The sequence below is a fragment of the Halichoerus grypus genome, chromosome X (assembly GCF_964656455.1).
Source record: "Halichoerus grypus chromosome X, mHalGry1.hap1.1, whole genome shotgun sequence".
Lineage (NCBI taxonomy): Eukaryota > Metazoa > Chordata > Mammalia > Carnivora > Phocidae > Halichoerus > Halichoerus grypus.
Genome location: NC_135727.1, coordinates 68,383,641 through 68,402,240, shown reverse-complemented (window position 1 = coordinate 68,402,240; position 18,600 = coordinate 68,383,641). Strand labels below are relative to the sequence as shown.

Below are 18,600 nucleotides of genomic sequence, written 5' to 3'. Positions count from 1 at the left end.
TAAGCAGGGAGCCCGATGCGAGGCTGGATCCCAGAACCCTGAGATGTTGACCTGAGCCAAAGGCAGATGCTTAACCACCTGAGCCACCCAGGCACCCCTTCCCAGATGTCTTTGAATGGTTGGATGCCTAAACAAATTGTGGTATGTTCATTGCAAGTTGTTAAATTAACTTTTTTTTTTTAAAGATTTATTTAATCACTTGAGAGAGAGCAGGGGGAGGGGTAGAAGGAGAGAATCCCCAAGCAGACTCCCTGCCAAGCATGGAACCATACGTCGGGTTCAGTCCCACAACCCATGAGATCACGACCTGAATGGAAACCAAGAGTGGGATGCCTACCTGACTGAGTCATCCAGGCACCCCAAATTAACATTTGTTAAGTAAAGCCCCTTGGGGTGTTTGATGGTAAGCCTAGGTGCTATAAGAGACCACAAGGAAAATTGGAAATAGGAAAGTTCATCACTCACAAGTCCTTGGAGGTAAGTACACTGCACATCTTGAGGAGCCACATGAAGAAGTCAAGGCAGGGTGCAGGTAGACAGCAGGTCAGGACCTGGAGCACATGCCTTTGTTGTGGTCTGTAGGTAGTGCTTTGGGGTTTCTGGGCTAATACTGGATTGGTCAATTCAAACTAAGAAAAGCAAGGTGTTGGTAAGCTTCTCAGTGTTACAATATAAGGAGTGCACAAGGGAAAAGCCCTGGGAGGGAAGGGAGACTATCACAAGGGCCATTGGGGAAGTTGTATCAGGACTTAACATAGTTGTGACTATGCAGGCTGTTATCTAGGGTATGTGTTTGCATGAAGAGCTAATGTCAGTTTAAGGCCTCTTGAGGCCTGTTAGCCAAACAAAATGGATGCCGAGGCAGCAATACCATGGAGAAGCTTAGCTAAATTCTTGATATGCGTAATACCACTTTAGGATTAAAAGAGAATGAAGTTGATACAACTTGGGTGAATCCCCAGAGAATTATGCTGAGTGAAAAAAATCCAATTGTGGAAGATAACATTTATATAGTATTCTGAAAATGACAAAATCATAGAAATGGAAATTAGAGTAGTGGTGGTGAAGTTTCAAGGATGGGGTTGGGTTCAGGAGGGTGATGGGTTATAAAAGATTGCATGAAATATCTTTGTGTTAATGAAAATGTCCTGGGGGCACCCGGGTGGCTCAATCTGTTAATTAAGCCTCTGCTTTCAGCTCAGGTCATGATTCCTGGATCTGAGCCCTGCATCAGGCTCCCTGCTTAGCAGGGAGTCTGTTTCTCCTTCTCCTTCTGCCCCCCGCCCCCGCCCGTGCACACGTGGGCGCCCTCGCACACTCTCTCACTCTTTCTCTCAAATAAATAAAATTAAAAAAAAAAAAAAAAGGTTCTGCATCTTGACTATCAATAACAGTATCCTGGTGGTGATGTTGTAGTGTGGTTTTGTAAGCTGTTGCTGTTGAAGTAATGTGGGTAAACAGTAAAAGGGTTATCTTTGTATTATTTCTAAGAACTGCATATGAATGTACATTTATCTTAAAATTACAGGTGTAATTAAACTCTCTGGTCTTGAATTACTGATTTATCAAGCCTTTTTTTTGTGGATATCAAGTTGTCTGGACAAGGCTTCATTTTAGATGCAGGTACAATATCATCTTAATATCTGGAACTCAACTGTTTAGCCAGTTAAAGTGTTTTGAACACAGCTCAAAAGTACAATAAAAGTATTTTGAATAGCTAAAAGAGGTACAGCAGTGTCTGTACTAGAGCTCATATTGAATTCATTTCAGTGAATCTCTCACTTGGAGCCTTTAATACATAATTCTAGTAAATCTGGTTTCCAAGTCCATAGCATGATACATTGATCTTTACTACAAGTGCAGCTCATAACCTGACTGCAGGTAAGGAGGCAAATATATATAAAATAGAGTAATCTGGGACAATACAATGTAGAGGGCATCCAGAAAAGGTTAAGTTACAGTTACATCATCTGTTTTGTTAGTCAGAAATGTATGTTACACATTTTAGGATTCTCTTCTAAAGTTAAAAGTTTGCATGTGGTGTAAACCCTCAGCTAATTGAGAAAACTCAGCTATTCAGAAGACACAGCTTTAGTAGTTCCTGGGAGGAGTGAGAAACCCTTATTGATTTGGAAATGAAGTGTGGTATTTTTTTTTTTTTTTAAAGATTTTATTTATTTATTTGACAGAGAGAGACACAGCGAGAGAGGGAACATAAGCAGGGGGAGTGGGAGAGGGAGAAGCAGGCCTCCTGCTGAGCAGGGAGCCCGATGCGGGGTTCGATCCCAGGACCCTGGGATCATGACCTGAGCCGAAGGCAGACGCTTAACGACTGAGCCACCCAGGCGCCCCTTGTTTTGTTTTTTTATCCCTTGTTTTCTACAAAACAGGTTAAGTAATAGTGAAGTTATCATTGCTTAGATTGGTGTAGATGTCAGTAGTACTGTTGGGAAAGGGCAATAAGCCGTAATAGGGTAGTTGCACATCCAGGGGGACATAACATCTGAGGTGGTGGCCAACAGTATGATAGAATTTTCAATGTGTGGGCTTTTCAAGGGAACTGCAAAGTGGAAGATATTTTCAGAATAGTATGAAGTTGTTACTTTACTTTTACTGTGTTGACATCTGCACTGATGGTGTCAAAGCAGTGGAAAATAAATCTGCCTCTGCCTGAGTACGAAGGTAGTGGTACCAAACTGTACCAGTGGTCATTGTATTCCTCACCATGTACTTGTACTAAAAAAAAAAAAAAAAAAAAATCAATCTTTCTTAAAAAAATGTTGAGCAATAAATGTCAATTATATAATTAATTATATTAAATATAGACCCATGAGTACATGTCTTAAAATGTTGTGTGATAAAAAGGGAAGCAAGCATGAATCACTTCTGCAAACTGAGTTATGGTGATTGCCTTGGAAAATCACCTGTAACATCATAGAAAACTGCTACTCACTTTTTTCACTTACAACGGTTTACTTAGAAGAATAACTGATAGGCAAAATGGTTTTTCATATTTGGGTATTAGGCATATATTTTTTCTAAGTAAGTGAGCTTATCCTTTCAAGGAAACCAACTGATAGTATTTGTTGCCCATTTAAAATCTTAGCTTTCAAACAAAATTTAGAATTTTTGTAAACTTAATGTCCATCTGTGTGAGCTTTATAGTTTCACCAATACTTAGATTTTTCTGATGACATGAGAGATTTTAATGAATATGATTTTTAAAATATCATTTAATGAAATATGTAACATTTTGAGGATCTGCATGACTCAGTAGACCAGTATTTTCTAAATGACCCTTGTAGGATGTTCCATAATCATGCATGGGTTAAATATTCATTGAAAGGGAAAGACAGACCAGAGGATTTTAAGATAACAGAGTATGATAAGTTATGTTTTTATATTCCTACATTTCAGCTGATCTTTGAGAAACTACCACTTGTTGAGTTTTGGTATAGTACCATTGAAGAATATTCATAACTATCTGAAAGGATATTAATATACTTCTTTTTCGACTTCCTATCAGGTAGGACTTTCTTCATATATTTCCACTCAAGCAAAACATTTCATAATAGCTTGAATGGAGAAGCAGATATGAGGCTCCAGCTGTCTTCTATTAAACCAAGCATTAAGGAGAATTGCAAACATGTATAAACATATATAAGACAGTGCTATTCATCACTAGGGTTATTTGGTTTTGAAAGTAATTTTGCACAAAAATTCATTATGTTAAATTTATTATGTATGTGATGTATTAAGATTAGGGTCAGGATTATAAGTAAACAAAACATCAACCATTTAAGTTAACCAAGTTAATTATTAAATTGACTAATTATTAATAGGTATTTTAAATATTTAGAAGGCTTTTTAGTTTACTTTCTCTTAGAGTAAATAAATCAACTAAAGCTCTTTGTTTTGTCGAAAAGTTTTAAGAGTGTAAACTCTTCTAACAGCTTTAAAACCACTGGTCTAAAGTGCGTGTTTGGGGGTAGGGGACATGGCAGATGTATGTCTGATCTGGCCTGGCGTTCAGAGGGATGGAATCCAAATTGGTGGGTAGAGCATTTCAGCAGGAAACTTCTAGGTAGTTATGTTACTCAGGCAGACAGATACTAGCACATTGTCATCCCCTGATGGTTGGTTTAGATTGGTGCAGGACCCAAACCAAAAGATTGAGGTACAGGGCAAGACTCCTAATGGGAATGAAGGCTAGTCATGTAGACTGAGAATAGGAGGTTAGAGGAAAGCTCCAGTTTGGTGAAAGCATAGGTGATCAGGGCCCACCTTCGTCATACTACATACCAGGTTTTTGTAGTGAAGTAGTTTTCGGTCTTCCCAATTGGTGGGGGGTAGAGCGCCAGAATTACTCCTGTAGTCAGTGCCCAGCCTCAGAGACTTCAGCTGATTAAGTTGAAATTTTACACTAGGTGGCTACTTAGCTGTTTGTTTAAGTAATGCTTGGACTTAGGGAATATGCTGTTCCTTCATATTTAGAAGCCTCCGCATCCCCATCTTCTTGTGCATCTTTTAAGTGATTCTAAACTTCATGTAAAATGCAGTTTATAAATTAACTAAACAATAGTTTAATGTTACCAGTGAACTAATTGCACATATTCAATATGTAGATGTACTTCTTTTTTTTTTTTATTTTTTTTATTTTTTAAAGATTTTATTTATTTATTTGAGACAGAGAGAATGAGAGAGAGAGAGAGCACGTGAGAGGGGGGAGGGTCAGAGGGAGAAGCAGGCTCCCCGCCGAGCAGGGAGCCCGATGCGGGACTCGATCCAGGGACTCCAGGATCATGACCTGAGCCGAAGGCAGTCGCTTAACCAACTGAGCCACCCAGGCGCCCGAGATGTACTTCTTTTGATTTAAATTTAAAAATAAAAAATCTACCATATAGTAGAGTTGTATAGCTTTATAAGTTTGTTTAAATAAAAACACAGTTGTCTGATTTCCCTCACCCCTTAATTTTCCATTCTCAGAGCAAACCAAATCATGCTGAAATCTCAATTTTTCTGTTAGATCTGTGTATCCAAATCATATGCTAGTGTAGTTTTTTTTTTTTTTTAATTTTTAAGTTTTAGCCGTTATCTATTGACTGCCCACCCTGGATGATATTTAACTCTCCTTCACATACGCTTCCTTTTTTTTTTTTTTTTAAAGATTTTATTTATTTACTTGAGAGAGAGAATGAGGGAGAGAGAGCATGAGAGGGGGGAGGGTCAGAGGGAGAAGCAGACTCCCTGCTGAGCAGGGAGCCTGATGTGGGACTCGATCCCAGGACTCCAGTATCGTGACCTGAGCCGAAGGCAGTTGCTTAACCAACTGAGCCACCCAGGCGCCCCAATCCACATACCCTTCTAACTCCCACCCTGAATTCAGCTATATTATATCCATACTCAACTGCTGGTCCTTTCCATTATCTTAATATATTTATATCATGATTTTTACTATGTAGTATCTAGGTTTTAAAAATTTTTTAGGTTTACTAAAGTGTAATTTTAATAATGTAAAATTCACCCTCCTTAGTTTTATACTTCTGTGAGTTTTCACGAAGAACTTCACAGTATAACTATCATGTAGTCAAGATATAAAATTGTTTCATAGCCTAAAAAATTTGTCTCATGCTCCTTTATAGTTAGCCCTTTCCCCTCATTCTCTAATAATTCCAGTACTATTTGTTGAAAATCCTGTGTTTTTTCCCTTGAACTCTTTTTATATCAGTGCCACCAATTAATTGACCATATATACGTGTGGGTCTATTTCTAGATAGGCCATTTTGTTCCACTGATCTCTGTGTCTGTCATTTTGCTAATGCTGCAGAATAAGTTTTGAAGTAAGTCTTGAAAACAGATAGTGTGAGTGCTCCAATTGTTTTTTTCCACCCCCCCAAAACTGTTTTGGTTAGTCTAGTTTCTTGGTTTTCCCATAACTGCCCTAAATATCCCCTCTGCTTCTCTCTCCCTTAGCCTCAGGCAACCACTGATCTTTTTTACAGTCTTGATGGTTTTGTGTTTTCCAGAATGTCAGATAGTTGTAATCATACATTATGTAGTCTTTTCAAATTGACTTCTTTCACTTAGTAATACACATCTAAGGTTCCTGCTTGTCTTTTCATGGCTTGATAGCTCATTTCTTTTTAGCGCTGAATATTCCATTATCTCAGTGTACCAGTTTAGTCATTCACTTATAGAGGGATGTCTTGATTGCTTCCTGATTTTGGCAATTAATGAATAAAGCTGCCATAAACATCTGTGTGCAGGTTTTTGTATGGGTGTAAGTGTTCAGCTCCTTTAGGTAAATACCAAGAAGTGTGATTATTGGATTGTATTATAAGAGTGTGTTTAGTCTTGTAAGAAGCTACCAAACTGTCTTACAAAGTGGCTGTACCATTTTGCATCCCCACTAGCAATGAATGAGAGTTCCTGTTGCTCCACAGCCTCTTTAGTATTTGGTATTCTCAGAGGTCCAGATTTTGATCGTTGTAATAGGTGTATAGTGGTATCTCATTGTTATTATAATTTGCATTTCCCTGATGATATATGTTGTGGAGCATCTTATATGATTATTTGTCATCTATATCTTTGGTAAAGTGTGTTTGTTCAGGTGTTTCGCTCATTTTTTAATTGGGTTTTCTTGTTGAGTTTTAAGGGTGTTTGGATATTTTGAATAATCTTTTTTTTTTAAGATTTTATTTATTTGAGAGAGAGAGAGGGGGAGAGCACAGAGGGAGAGTGAGAGGGAGAAGCAGCCTCCCTGCTGAGCAGAGAGCCCGTGGGACTCAATTCCAGGACCCTGAGATAATGACCTGAGCTGAAGGCAGACACTCAACGGACTGAGCCACCCACGTGCCCTTGGATAATAGTCTTTTATCAGATAATGTCTTTTACAAATATTTTCTTTCAGTCTGTGTCCCTTTTTTTTTTTTTTTTGATAGTGTCTTTTGCAGAGCAGAAGTTTTGGATTTTAATGAAGTCCAGATTATCAAAAATTTTTTTCATAGATCTTGGCGTATCTAGAAAGTCTTCATACCCAAATTCATCTAGATTTTCCCCTGTGTTCTCTTCTAGGAGTTTCATAGTTTTGCATTTTATATTTAGGTCTGTGATCCATTTTGAGTTAATTTTGTGACTATAAGGTCAGTATCTAGATTCATTTTATTGCATGTGGATGTCCAGTTAGTTATTCAGGCACCATTTATGGGTAAGACTTTTGGTTCTGCTGAATTACCTTTGCTCCTCTGTCAAAGATCAGTTGAGTATGTCCTTGTGAGTCTATTTCTGGGCTTAGGTTCTCTATTCTGTTGATCTGTTTGTCTATTCCTTCGGCAATAGCACAGTGTCTTGATTACTGTAGCTTTATAGCAAGTCTTGAAGTCAGATAGTGTCAGTCCTACAACATTGTTTTTCTTCAGTATTGCGTTAGCTATGCTGGATCTTTTACTTCTCCATATAAAATTTAGAATCAGTTTGTTGATAATCTGTAGAATAATTTGCTGGGATTTTGATTGGGATTACATTGAGTATGTTGAAACAAATTGGGAAGAACTGACACCTTGACAATACAGATGGTCCCCAATTTACGATGGTTCAACTTAGATTTTTTGACTTTATGATGGTGGAAAAGTGATACACATTTAGTAGAAATTGTACTTCAAATTTTAAATTTTGATCTTTTCCTGGGCTAGCAATATCTAGTATGATACTCTCTTGTGATACTGGGCAGTGGCAGTGAGCTGCTAGCCATGAGATCATGAGGATAAACAACTAATACATTTAAAATCATTCTGTACCCATACAGCCATTTTGTTTTTTTCACTTTCTGAACATTATTCAATAAATTACATGAGATTTTCAGCACTTTATTATAAAATGGGCTTTGTGTTAGATGACTTTGCCCAAATGTAGGCTAGTATAAGTGTTCTGAGCATGTTCAGAGGCTAGGCAATAATGTTCAGTAGGTTAGATGTATTAAATGCTTTTTTTTTTTTTTAATTTATTTATTTGACAGAGAGAGACGCAGCGAGAGAGAGAGAACACAAGCAGGGTGAGTGGGAGAGGGAGAAGCAGGCTTCCCGCTGAGCAGGGAGCCCGATGCAGGGCTTGATCCCAGGAGCCTGGGATCATGACCTGAGCTGAAGGCAGACGCTTAACGACTGAGTCACCCAGGCGCCCCTGTATTAAATGCTTTTTTGACTTATATTTTCAACTTATGATGAGTTTTTTTGGGGACATAACCTCATCATGAGTCGACGAAGATTAGTATTTAGTCTTCCTATCTGTGAACCTGGAATATGTTTCCATTTTTTAGTTCTTTGATGTCTGTCATCTGGGTTTTGTAGTTTTCCCCATATAGATCTTGTAAATATTTTGTTAGATTTATACCTAAGTATTTCATTTTGGGTAGTGTGAATGTGTGAATGTAACCAGTATTGTTTTTAACTTCAAATTCCACTTATTGCTGGCCTATAGGAAAACTGTTGATTTTGTATATTAACCCTGTATCTTGCAACCTTGGTGTAATTGCTTCTTAGTTCCAGTTTGGGTTTTTTAGTCAATTCTTTAGGATTTTATACATAGACTATCATGTCATCTGCGAACAAAGACAGTCATATTTTTTTCTTCCCAGTCTGTGTTCCTTTTATTTTCTTTTCTTGTCTTTTTTTTTTATTATGTTATGTTAGTCACCATACAGTACATCATTAGTTTTTGATGTAGTGTTCCATGATTCGTTGTTTGCGTATAACACCCAGTGCTCCATTCAGTACGTGCCCTCTTTAATACCCATCACCAGGCTAACCCATCCCCTCCCTTCCCTCTAGAACCGTCAGTTTGTTTCTCCGAGTCCATAGTCTCTCATGGTTTGTCTCCCCCACCGATTTCCCCCCCTTCATTTCTCCCTTCCTACTATCTTCTTCTTTTTTTTTTTTAACATATAATGTATTATTTGTTTCAGAGGTACAGGTCTGTGATTCAACAGTCTTACACAATTTGCATTAGTTAGGACTTCTAGTACAATTCAAAAAGGAGTAGTGAGAGATAGACATTCTTGGCTTCTTGATCTTTGGGAATTCTTCCAATTTCTCACCATTAACTTTATTAGCTGTATTTTTTTGGTAGAGGCTCTTGATTAAGTTGAGGAAGTTCTATATTCCTAATTTGCTGAGAGTTTTTACCATGAGTGGGTGTTGGGTTTTGTCCAATGCTTTTTCTGCATCTATTGATGTGATCTTGTGATTTTTCTTCTTTAGTTGTTGTGATGGTTTACATTCATCGATTTTCTAATGCTGAATTAGGCTTGCATACTTGAGACAAACCCCATTTTGTCGTGGTGTATAATTCTCATATATTTGGATTCAGTTTGCTAGTTTGTTGGGTATTTGTGCATCTTTGCTAATGAGAGATGTTGATGTGCTGTATTTTTTTCTTACAGTGTTTTTCATTTGGGTGTTAGGGTAATGTTGACCTCATAGAATGAAGAAGTATTTCCTCTGCTTCTATTTTCTGGAAGAGATTTTAGAGAATTGGTATTATATCTTATTAAATGTTTGGTAGAATTGACCAGTGAACTCATTTGGGTCTGATGCTTTCTGTTTTGGAGGGTTAATTATTGATTCCATTTCTTTGATAGATACAGGCCTAAGAAGAATCTCTGTTTCTCCTTGTGAGTTTTGACAGATTGTTAGAAGTGTGTTATTTAATTTGCAAGTATTTTGGGGTTTTCCAGTTATGTTTCTATTACTGATTTCTGGTTTAATTCCATTGTGGTCTTAGAGTGTATATACAGACCACGAGAGGGATGCTGTATCTCTTTCCCCGGTTCTCTCTGGTAAACTTTTAACTGGTGTTTTTTAGCTTGTTGCTCTCATGTAGTTACCAGTCTCCATTTAACTGCTTACCAACAAAATTTCTATTGTTTTTGGGAGTACTCTTAGGATTGATTTTTCCCCCAGGGTATTCCAAATTAAGTCTGTTCCCTTGGGGATACCTTTTGAGCTCTCTTTGTTACAACCTGTCTCTGCCCCTTGGCAAAACCTGCACTGCTCCTCTGGAGCTGAGAGGAGGGGAAATGGCTTGCTTTTCTCATTGTGACACCCCCACTTAGGGAGCAGAGTTGTTTGGCTAGGATAGTAGCCTCTAGTTTTCCTAAAGGACTATTTCAGCTTCAGGTTAAGTTTTTCCTTTGTGCTGTGTGTCAGAGAATGTCTCTTTTTACATTAATGTTCCTCTCATCTGCAAAAATATCTTTAAAAAAATCTATAAAAAGAAGTTGCTGAGATTTTGATTGGGATGGCATTGACTCTATAGATGAATTGGGGTGATTTGATATCTTACTAAGTTTTCCAATTCATGGGCATAGTATTTCTCCCTATTAATCTAGATCTGTTTTGATTTATTTCATTAATATTTTGTTGTTTCCACATACAGTTCTTGTACATATTTTGTTAGATTTATATGTAAGAATTTTATTTTTGGGGTTGCTATTATAAATTTTATGATTTTTATTTTTTTCATTTCAAATTCCAATTATAGCCATATATAGGAATATGACTGACTTGTCTTTTGACCTTATATTCTGCTACCTTGCTAAACTCACTTTTTCATTCTAAGAGGGTTTTTTTTTTTTTTTTTTGTAGATTATTTGAGATTTTTTTGGACAGACAATAATGTTTCCTGCAAATTAATTTTTTCCTTTCTAACATGTGTACCTTATAATAGTTTTTCTTGCTTTATTGAACTGGTAGGCCTTCCAGTACAGTGTGGAATGGGGTAGAGAGGACCCTGAGATCATGACCTGAGCTGAAATTCAGAGTCGGAGGCTTAGCTGACTGAGCCACCCAGGTACCCTGAATTTTATTGATTTTTGAATGTTGAACTAACCTTATATTTCTTGGATGAAACCCCATATGATTGTGATATATATTTTTTCATATTATTGCATTTTATTTGCAAACATTCTGTGGCAGTTTTTACATCTGTGTTCATTGGAGATACTGATTTGTAATTTTCTGGCAATATTTCTCTCTCGATTTGTGAACCGGATAATACTGGCTTCATAAATGGGACATGTTCTTTCCTCTTCTTTTTAATGGAATTGATTGTGTAGAATTGGCATTATTTCTTATTTGATTGGTAGAATTTACCAATGAAACTATCTAGGCCTGAAGTTTTCATCTTTTGGTATGTAACTTGCAGTCCAGTTTATTTACTAGGTATAGGGCTATTCAAGTTTTCTTCAGTGAGCTTTGGTGATCTTTCAAATAATTGTTCCATTTCATCTAATTTATCAAATTCATGGAGCATATAGTTGTTTGTAGTATTACTTCATTTTCCTGTTAATGTCTTTGGCATCATTTGTGACACTGATTCTAAGCTTTATATGGAAAGGCAAACACTGTAACAAGTAACGTAGTGTGGAAGAAGCACAAAGTTGAAGGACTCACGCCATTTGGTTTCAAGACTTATTATAAAACTACAGTTATGAAGATAGCATGCTACTGGTAGAAGGACAGACATATAGAATAGAGAACTCAGACTCACGCAACTATTGCAAACTGATCTTTGACAAAGGCAGAAAGAGTGCTCAGTGGTGAAAGGGTAGTCTTTTCAAATAGTGTTGGAATCAATTGTATGTTTAAAAGTGAACTTACTTATGGGGCGCCTGGGTGGCTCAGTTGTTAAGCGTCTGCCTTCGGCTCAGGTCATGATCCCAGAGTCCTGGGATCGAGCTCCGCATCAGGCTCCCTGCTCCGCGGGAAGCCTGCTTCTCCCTCTCCCACTCCCCTGCTTGTGTTTCCTCTCTCATTGTGTCTCTCTCTGTCAAATAAATAAATAAAATCAAAATAAATAAATAAATAAATAAAAAATAAAAGTGAACTTACTTAGAGACCTTACACTTTTAACAAAATTTCTCTCAAAATGGATCACAGACCTTAAATATAAAATGGAAAACTGTAAGACTTCCAAAAGCAAATACAAAAGAATATGTGAACTTGGGTTGGGTGATGAGTTTTAGATCCAACATCAAAAGTGTAATTCATGAAAGAAGAAATTGATAAGCAGGACTTTATTAAAATTAAAAATATTTGCTCTGAAAAAACAGTGTCAAGAGAATGAAAAGACAAACCACAGACTAGAAAAAAATTTTGCAAAACCCATATCCAATAAAGGACTTTAATATACAAAGAACTCTTTAAATTCAATAATAAGAAAACAACCCAATTAGAAATTGGGCAAAAGATCTGAACATACACCTCACCAAAGAAGATACAGAGATGGCCAATGAGCAAATGAAAAGATGCTCATTTGCAATTAGAGAAATTCAATTTAAAAAAATGAGAAATCCTCATACCCATATTAGAGTGATTAAAATTTTTAAAAACCTGAATATACCAATTGCTGGCTAGGATGTATAGCAATAGGAAACTCTCATTTCTAGTGTATTTTTTATAGTTCATTTTAAAATTGTTGTTCAAGAGATTATAATGTGCATAATACTTGTATCTTTTTTTTTTTTTTAAGATTTTATTTATTTGACAGAGAGAGACACAGCGAGAGAGGGAACACAAGCAGGGGGAGTGGGAGAGGGAGAAGCAGGCTTCCCGCCAAACAGGGAGCCTGATGTGGGGCTTGATTCCAGGACCCTGGGACCATGACCTGAGCCAAAGGCAGACGCTTAACGACTAAGCCACTCAGGCGCCCCAATACTTGTATCTTTTATGCAGTTCTCTTGAATTATTTTAGAAGAAAAGAGTAAAAATTATATTTATTCTGTCATTTACATTTATTTATGTAGTTAGCTTTTCTGAACCTGTTTATTTCTTCATATGGGCTTCTTTTTTATTTCTTCATATGGATTTGAATTAAAGTCATTTCTTTTCAGCTTGAAGGAATTTGTTTTTTTCTTCTAAGGCAGGTTGACTAACTGAATTCTTAGTCCTTTTTTGTCGGTCTTAATTTTTCCTCATTATTGAAAGATAGTTTTCTGGAGATAAGCTTCTTGCTTGTCATCTTTTTATTTTTTCTTTTAGTACTTTGGGTATACCAAATACTGCCTCTGGTCCTCATTGTTTCTCATGAGAAATCACAAGTAAAGATTCTTTGGGTCACTTGTGTGTTTTTTTCTGTTGCTGCTTTTATAATTTTTGCTGAAAATAACAAAATATTAGTGAAATAAATCAAAGAAGATCTAGATAAATAGGGATTAATACTACATCCCTGAATCAGAAGATTTGGTAAGATATCAAATCCTCTGAATTTCATCTGTAGATTCAGTAGTTGTCTCAGTCAAAATCTCAGCAAGGTCTTTTTGTAGATATTGCTAGCTTATTCTAAAATTTATATGAAAATGCAAAGAAACTAGAATAACCAAAACAGTTCTAGAAAAGTAAAAATAAAAAGTTTGAAAGGAGGGGCACCTGGGTGGCTCAGTCGGTTAAGCGTCTGACTTCTGCTCAGGTCATGATCTCAGGGTCCTGGGATGGAACCCCATGTCAGGATCCCTGCTCAGCAGGGGGTCTGCTTCTCCCTCTCTCTTTCCCTCTCTGCTCTCCCTCTCTTTCTCAAATAAATAAATGAAATCTTAAAAAAAAAAAACAGTTTGAAAGGACACACTGTATCTTATTTATAGACTTATGATAAAAATGGTAATCAGTAGTATTTGGTATTGGTGAAAGGAGAAAGACAAAGATCAGTGAAACAGAGACAGGAATAGATACACAGAAATCTAATTATTTTCAACACAGATGCAAAGACCCTTCAATGTTGAAAGGATAATCTCTTTAACAAAAGCTGCCGAAACAATTGGAGGACCACACGCCAAAAGCAAGTGTGAAGACATACTTCACTCATTATACAAATGAATCATAGAGAAATTATATGACATCTAGAAGAAAACACAGGAAAACCTCTACAGTTTTAGAAAGAGCACTGAAGGCACAATACTAATGCTAATTGATAAATTTATTTCCTAAAAAAGTATGGGCAACTTTTTTTTTTTTTTTAACAGTTTCTTTTTAGGGCAGTTTTAGGTTCATAGCAAAATTGAGAGGGAGGGAGAGAAATTTCCCATATACTCCCTCCCCCAACACATGCATCACCTCTCCCATTATCTACATCCTCCACCAGGGTGGTACATTTGTTACAACTGATCAACCTTCATTATTTACACATCATCATCTAAGGTCATTAGTTTACATTAGGGGTCACAGTTTGGACAAATGTATAATGATATGTATCCATCACCGAAGTATTACACAGTCTCTGCCCTGAAAATCCTCTGTCTTTCACCTATTTATTCCCTTCCTCCTGTCCCCAACTAATGGCAACCACTGATCTTCCTGCCTCCATAGTTCTGTTTTGAATGATTTTTCCCCCTCTACTTTCTGCTTGCATCTTAGATTGGGTAGTTGCTGTTGACCTATGCTCAAGTTCCCTGATTCTTCATTTGTGTTGAGTCTACTTATAAGCTCCCTTAAAGGCAGGCATATTCATCTCTGTTAAGGTGTTTTCAATTTCTATCATTTTCATTTGATTCTTTTTTATAGTTTCCAACTCTTCTGATATTACCTATGTGATGTGGCCTGTTGTCTATGTTTCTAACATATCCTAGTTATTTTAAATTCTCCGTTAGTTTCTACGGCTCATATCTGAATCTGGTTTTGAAGATTGCATTTTCTTCACACTATTTTTTGTCCCTTTGTTTTTATATACATTATAATTTTGCTGGAAGACATATTATGTAAGACAGTAGATCCTGAAGTATTTTCTTAAGTTTTTATTTTAATTCCAGTTAGTTATCATACAGTGTTATATTAGTTTCAGGTGTTCAATATACTGATTCAGTGTTTCCCATACATCACATTCCCATGTGCTCATCACAAGTGCATTCCTTAATCCCCATCACCTCTTTAACCCATCCCCCTACCCACCTCCCCTCTGGTAACCATCAGTTTGTTTTCTATAATTAAGAATCTATTTCTTGATTTGTCTCTTATTTTTCCCTTTGCTTGCTTTGTTTCTTAAATTCTGAGTGAAATCATATGGTTTGAGTGAATGGGTGAAATATGGTTTTTGTCCTTCCTGACTTATTTCACATAGCGTTATACTCTCTAGTTCCATCCATGTTGGAATGGCAAGATTTCATTCTTTTTATGGCTGAATAATATTCCATTGTATGTATATACCACCTTATCTTTATCCATTCATCAATCGATGGACACTTGGGCTGCTTCCAAATCTTGGCTGTTGTAAATAAAGCTCCTATAACAAGAGGGGTCCATATAGCCCTTTGAATTAGTGTTTTTATATTCTTGGGGGTAAATACTCAGGAGTACAATCACTGGATCATAAGGTAGTTCTATTTTTAACTTTTTGAGGAACCTCCATACTGTTTTCCAGAGTAGCTGTACCAGCTTGCATTCCCACCAACAGTGCACGAGTGTTCCTTTTTCTCCACATCTGCACCAACTCCTGTTGTTCTGTGGTTGATTTTAGCCATTCTGACAGGTATGACATGGTATCTCATTGTACTTTAGCATTTCCTTGATGATAAGAGATGATGAGAATCTTTTCATGTGTCTGTTGGCCATTTGTAGGTCTTTGGAAAAATACCTGTTAATGTTTTCTGCCTGTTTTTTTTTTTTTTAAGATTTTATTTATTTGACAGAGACAGAGCGAGCACAAGCAGGGGGAGCAGCAGGCAGAGTGAGAGGGAGAAGCAGGCTCCCTGCAGAACAGGGAGCCCAATGTGGGGCTTGATCCCAAAACTCTGGGATCATGACCTGAGCCGAAGGCAGACGCTTAACCAACTGAGCCACCCAGGCGCCCTGTCTTCTGCCTATTTTAAATTGGATTATTTGTGTTTTGGGTGTTGAGTTGTATAAGTTCTTTATATATTTTGGATACTAAGCCTTTATCAGATATGTCATTTGCAAATATCTTCTTCCATTCTGTAGGTTGCATTGATTGTTTCCTTTGCTGTTCAGGGCTTTTTATTTCTTTTTTTTTTTTTTTTTTTTTTTTAAATTTTATTTATTTATTTGAGAGAGAGAGAATGAGAGAGAGCACATGAGAGGGGTTAGGGTCAGAGGGAGAAGCAGACTCCCTGCTGAGCAGGGAGCCCGATGCCGGACTCGATCCAGGGACTCCAGGATCATGACCTGAGCCGAAGGCAGTCGCTTAACGAACTGAGCCACCCAGGCGCCCCAGGGCTTTTTATTTCAATGTAGTCCCCAATAGCTTATTTTTGCTTTCGTTTTCCCTTGCCTCAGGAGACCTCTAGAAAGAAATTGGTACAACCAATGTGTCAAAGAAGGTACTGCCTGTGTTCTTATCTAGGAGATATCTGTCAAATAAATAAAATCTAAAAATAATTTAAAAAATGTATTGTTCAATTTGGTTTGCTAGTATTTTTGTTGAGGATTTTTGCATCCATGTTCATCAGGGGTATGGGCCTGTACTTCCTTTTTTGTGGTGTCTTTATCTGGTTTTGGTATCTGGGTAATGCTGGCCTCATAAGATGATTTTGGAAGTTTTCCTTCCTTTTGTATTTTTTGGAATAGTTTGAGAAGAATAGGTATTAACTCTTCCTTAAATGTTTTGTAGAATTCACCTGTGAAGCCGTCTGGTCCTGGACTTTTGTTCGTTGGGAGTGTTTAGATTATTGATTTAGTTTCTTTGCTGATTATCTGTTGGTCTGTTCAAATTTTCTATTTCTTCCTGTTTCAGTTTTGGTAGTTTATATGTTTCTAGGAATTTATCCATTTCTTCCGGGTTGTCCAGTTTGTTGGCATATAGTGTTTCATAATACTTTCTTATGATTGTTTGTGTTTCTGTGGTGTTGGTTGTGATTTCTTTTCTCTCATTTGTGATTTTATTTATTTGAGTCTTTTTTTTTCCTTGATATTTCTGGCTAGAGGTTTATCAATTTTATTGTTTTTTTTTTTTTTTTTGAAGAATCAGCTCCTGGTTTCATTGATTTGTTCTATTGTGTGTTTTTTTTTAAATCTTTACCATTTATTTCTGCCCTAATCTTTATTATTTCCTTCCTTCTGCTGGTTTTAGTTTTGTTGTTCTTTTTCTAGCTCCTTTAAATGCAGGGTTAGTTGCTTGAGATTTTTTTTGCTTCTTGAGGTAGGCCTGTATTGCTATAATCTTCCCTCTTATAACCTCTTGCTGCATCCCACAGGTTTTGGATTATTGTGTTTTTATTTTAATTTGTTTCCGTGTATTTTATTTCTTCTTTGATTTCCTGGTTGACCCATTCATTGTTTAGTAGTATGTTATTTAACCTCCATGTATTGTGGTCTTTCCAGATTTTTTTTCTTGTGTTTGATTTCTGTTTTCATAGCATTGTGGTCAGAAAATATGCATGGTATGATTTTGATCTTATTGAATTTGTTGAGGTTTTTTTTATTAGTGTGCTAATAAGTGATCTATTCTGGAAAATGTTCTGTGTGTACTTGAAAAGAATGTGTATTCTGCTGATTAGGATGGAATGTTCTGAATATATCTGTTAAATCTTTTTTTTTTTTTTTTTTTTTTTTTTGGTGCAGAAAGGTGATTTTATTAAAGCACGGGGACAGACCCCATGGACAGAAAGAGCTGCTGCCTAGATCTATTAAATCTATCTGCTCCTGTGTGTCATTCAAAGCCATTGTTTCCTTGATGTTGTTTAGATGATCTGTCCATTGATGTAAGTAAAGTGTTAAAGTCCCCTACTGTTTGTTATTAACTGCGTTATGTATTTGGGTGCTCCTATGTTGGATGCATAAATATTTACAATTGTTACATCTTAATTGTTGTATTTTCCCCTTTATGATTATATAGTGTTCCTCTTTGTTTCTTGTTACAGTCTTTTTTTTTTTTTTTTTAAGATTTTATTTATTTATTCATGAGAGACAGAGAGAGAGGCAGAGGGAGAAGCAGGCTCCCAAGGAGCAGGGACCCTGATGCGGGACTCGATCCCAGGACCCTGGGATCATGACCTGAGCCGAAGGCAGACGCTTAACCATCTGAGCCACCCAGGCGCCCCAGTCTTTTTTTAAAGTCTGTTTTGTCCAATATAAATATTACTACTCTGGCTTTCTTTGATGTCCATTCTCTGATAGATGCTTCTCCATCCTCTCAGTTTCAATCTGCAGGTGTCTTTAGGTCAAAAATGAGTCTCTTATAGGCAGCATATAGATGGGTTTTGATTTTTATCCATTTTGTCATCCTATGTCTTTTGAGTGGAGCCTTTAATCCATTTACATTCAACGTAATTATTGATAAATATTTATCGCCATTTTATTACTTGTTCTGTGGCTGTTTCTAAAGATTTTCTCTGATGCTTTTTTTGTCTTTCATGTTTTGCTGATTTTCTTTAGTGATATATTTGGATGTCTTTTTCTTTATTCTTTGCCTATATTGGTGGTTTTAGATATATCATTACCAGTAGGATTGTCTGTAACCTCATCTGCAGATAGCAGTCTATATTAAGTTTATGGTCATTTAAATATGAACCCATTCTTTACTCCTCTCCTCCCCATGTTTTAGGTATATGTTACTATTTTCATATCCCTTTTTATTGGTTAGTTCCTTGACTGATTTTTTACA

At 36.7% G+C, this 18,600-nt stretch overlaps 1 protein-coding gene across 24 annotated transcripts in view; it reads left to right on the top strand.

The window, feature by feature from the left end:
• Positions 1-18,600, top strand: part of LOC118532617 (uncharacterized) — a 141,088-nt gene that overhangs the window by 27,011 nt on the left and 95,477 nt on the right. For 6 of the 24 annotated variants that reach the window (XR_013444747.1, XR_013444745.1, XR_013444742.1 and 3 more), the window contains 2 exons: positions 10,749-10,845; positions 17,559-17,698. The exons of 14 other annotated variants lie outside the window; for them this stretch is intronic. Coding sequence is in view for 1 of the 10 variants with exons in the window: in XM_078065002.1 (XP_077921128.1) it covers positions 10,749-10,802 (54 nt within the window). In the remaining 9 variants the exon portion in view is untranslated. The remainder of the gene's footprint in view (positions 1-10,748; positions 10,846-17,558; positions 17,699-18,600) is intronic. 4 more of the 24 variants (XR_013444751.1, XM_078065002.1, XR_013444744.1 and 1 more) reach the window with 2 other exon arrangements.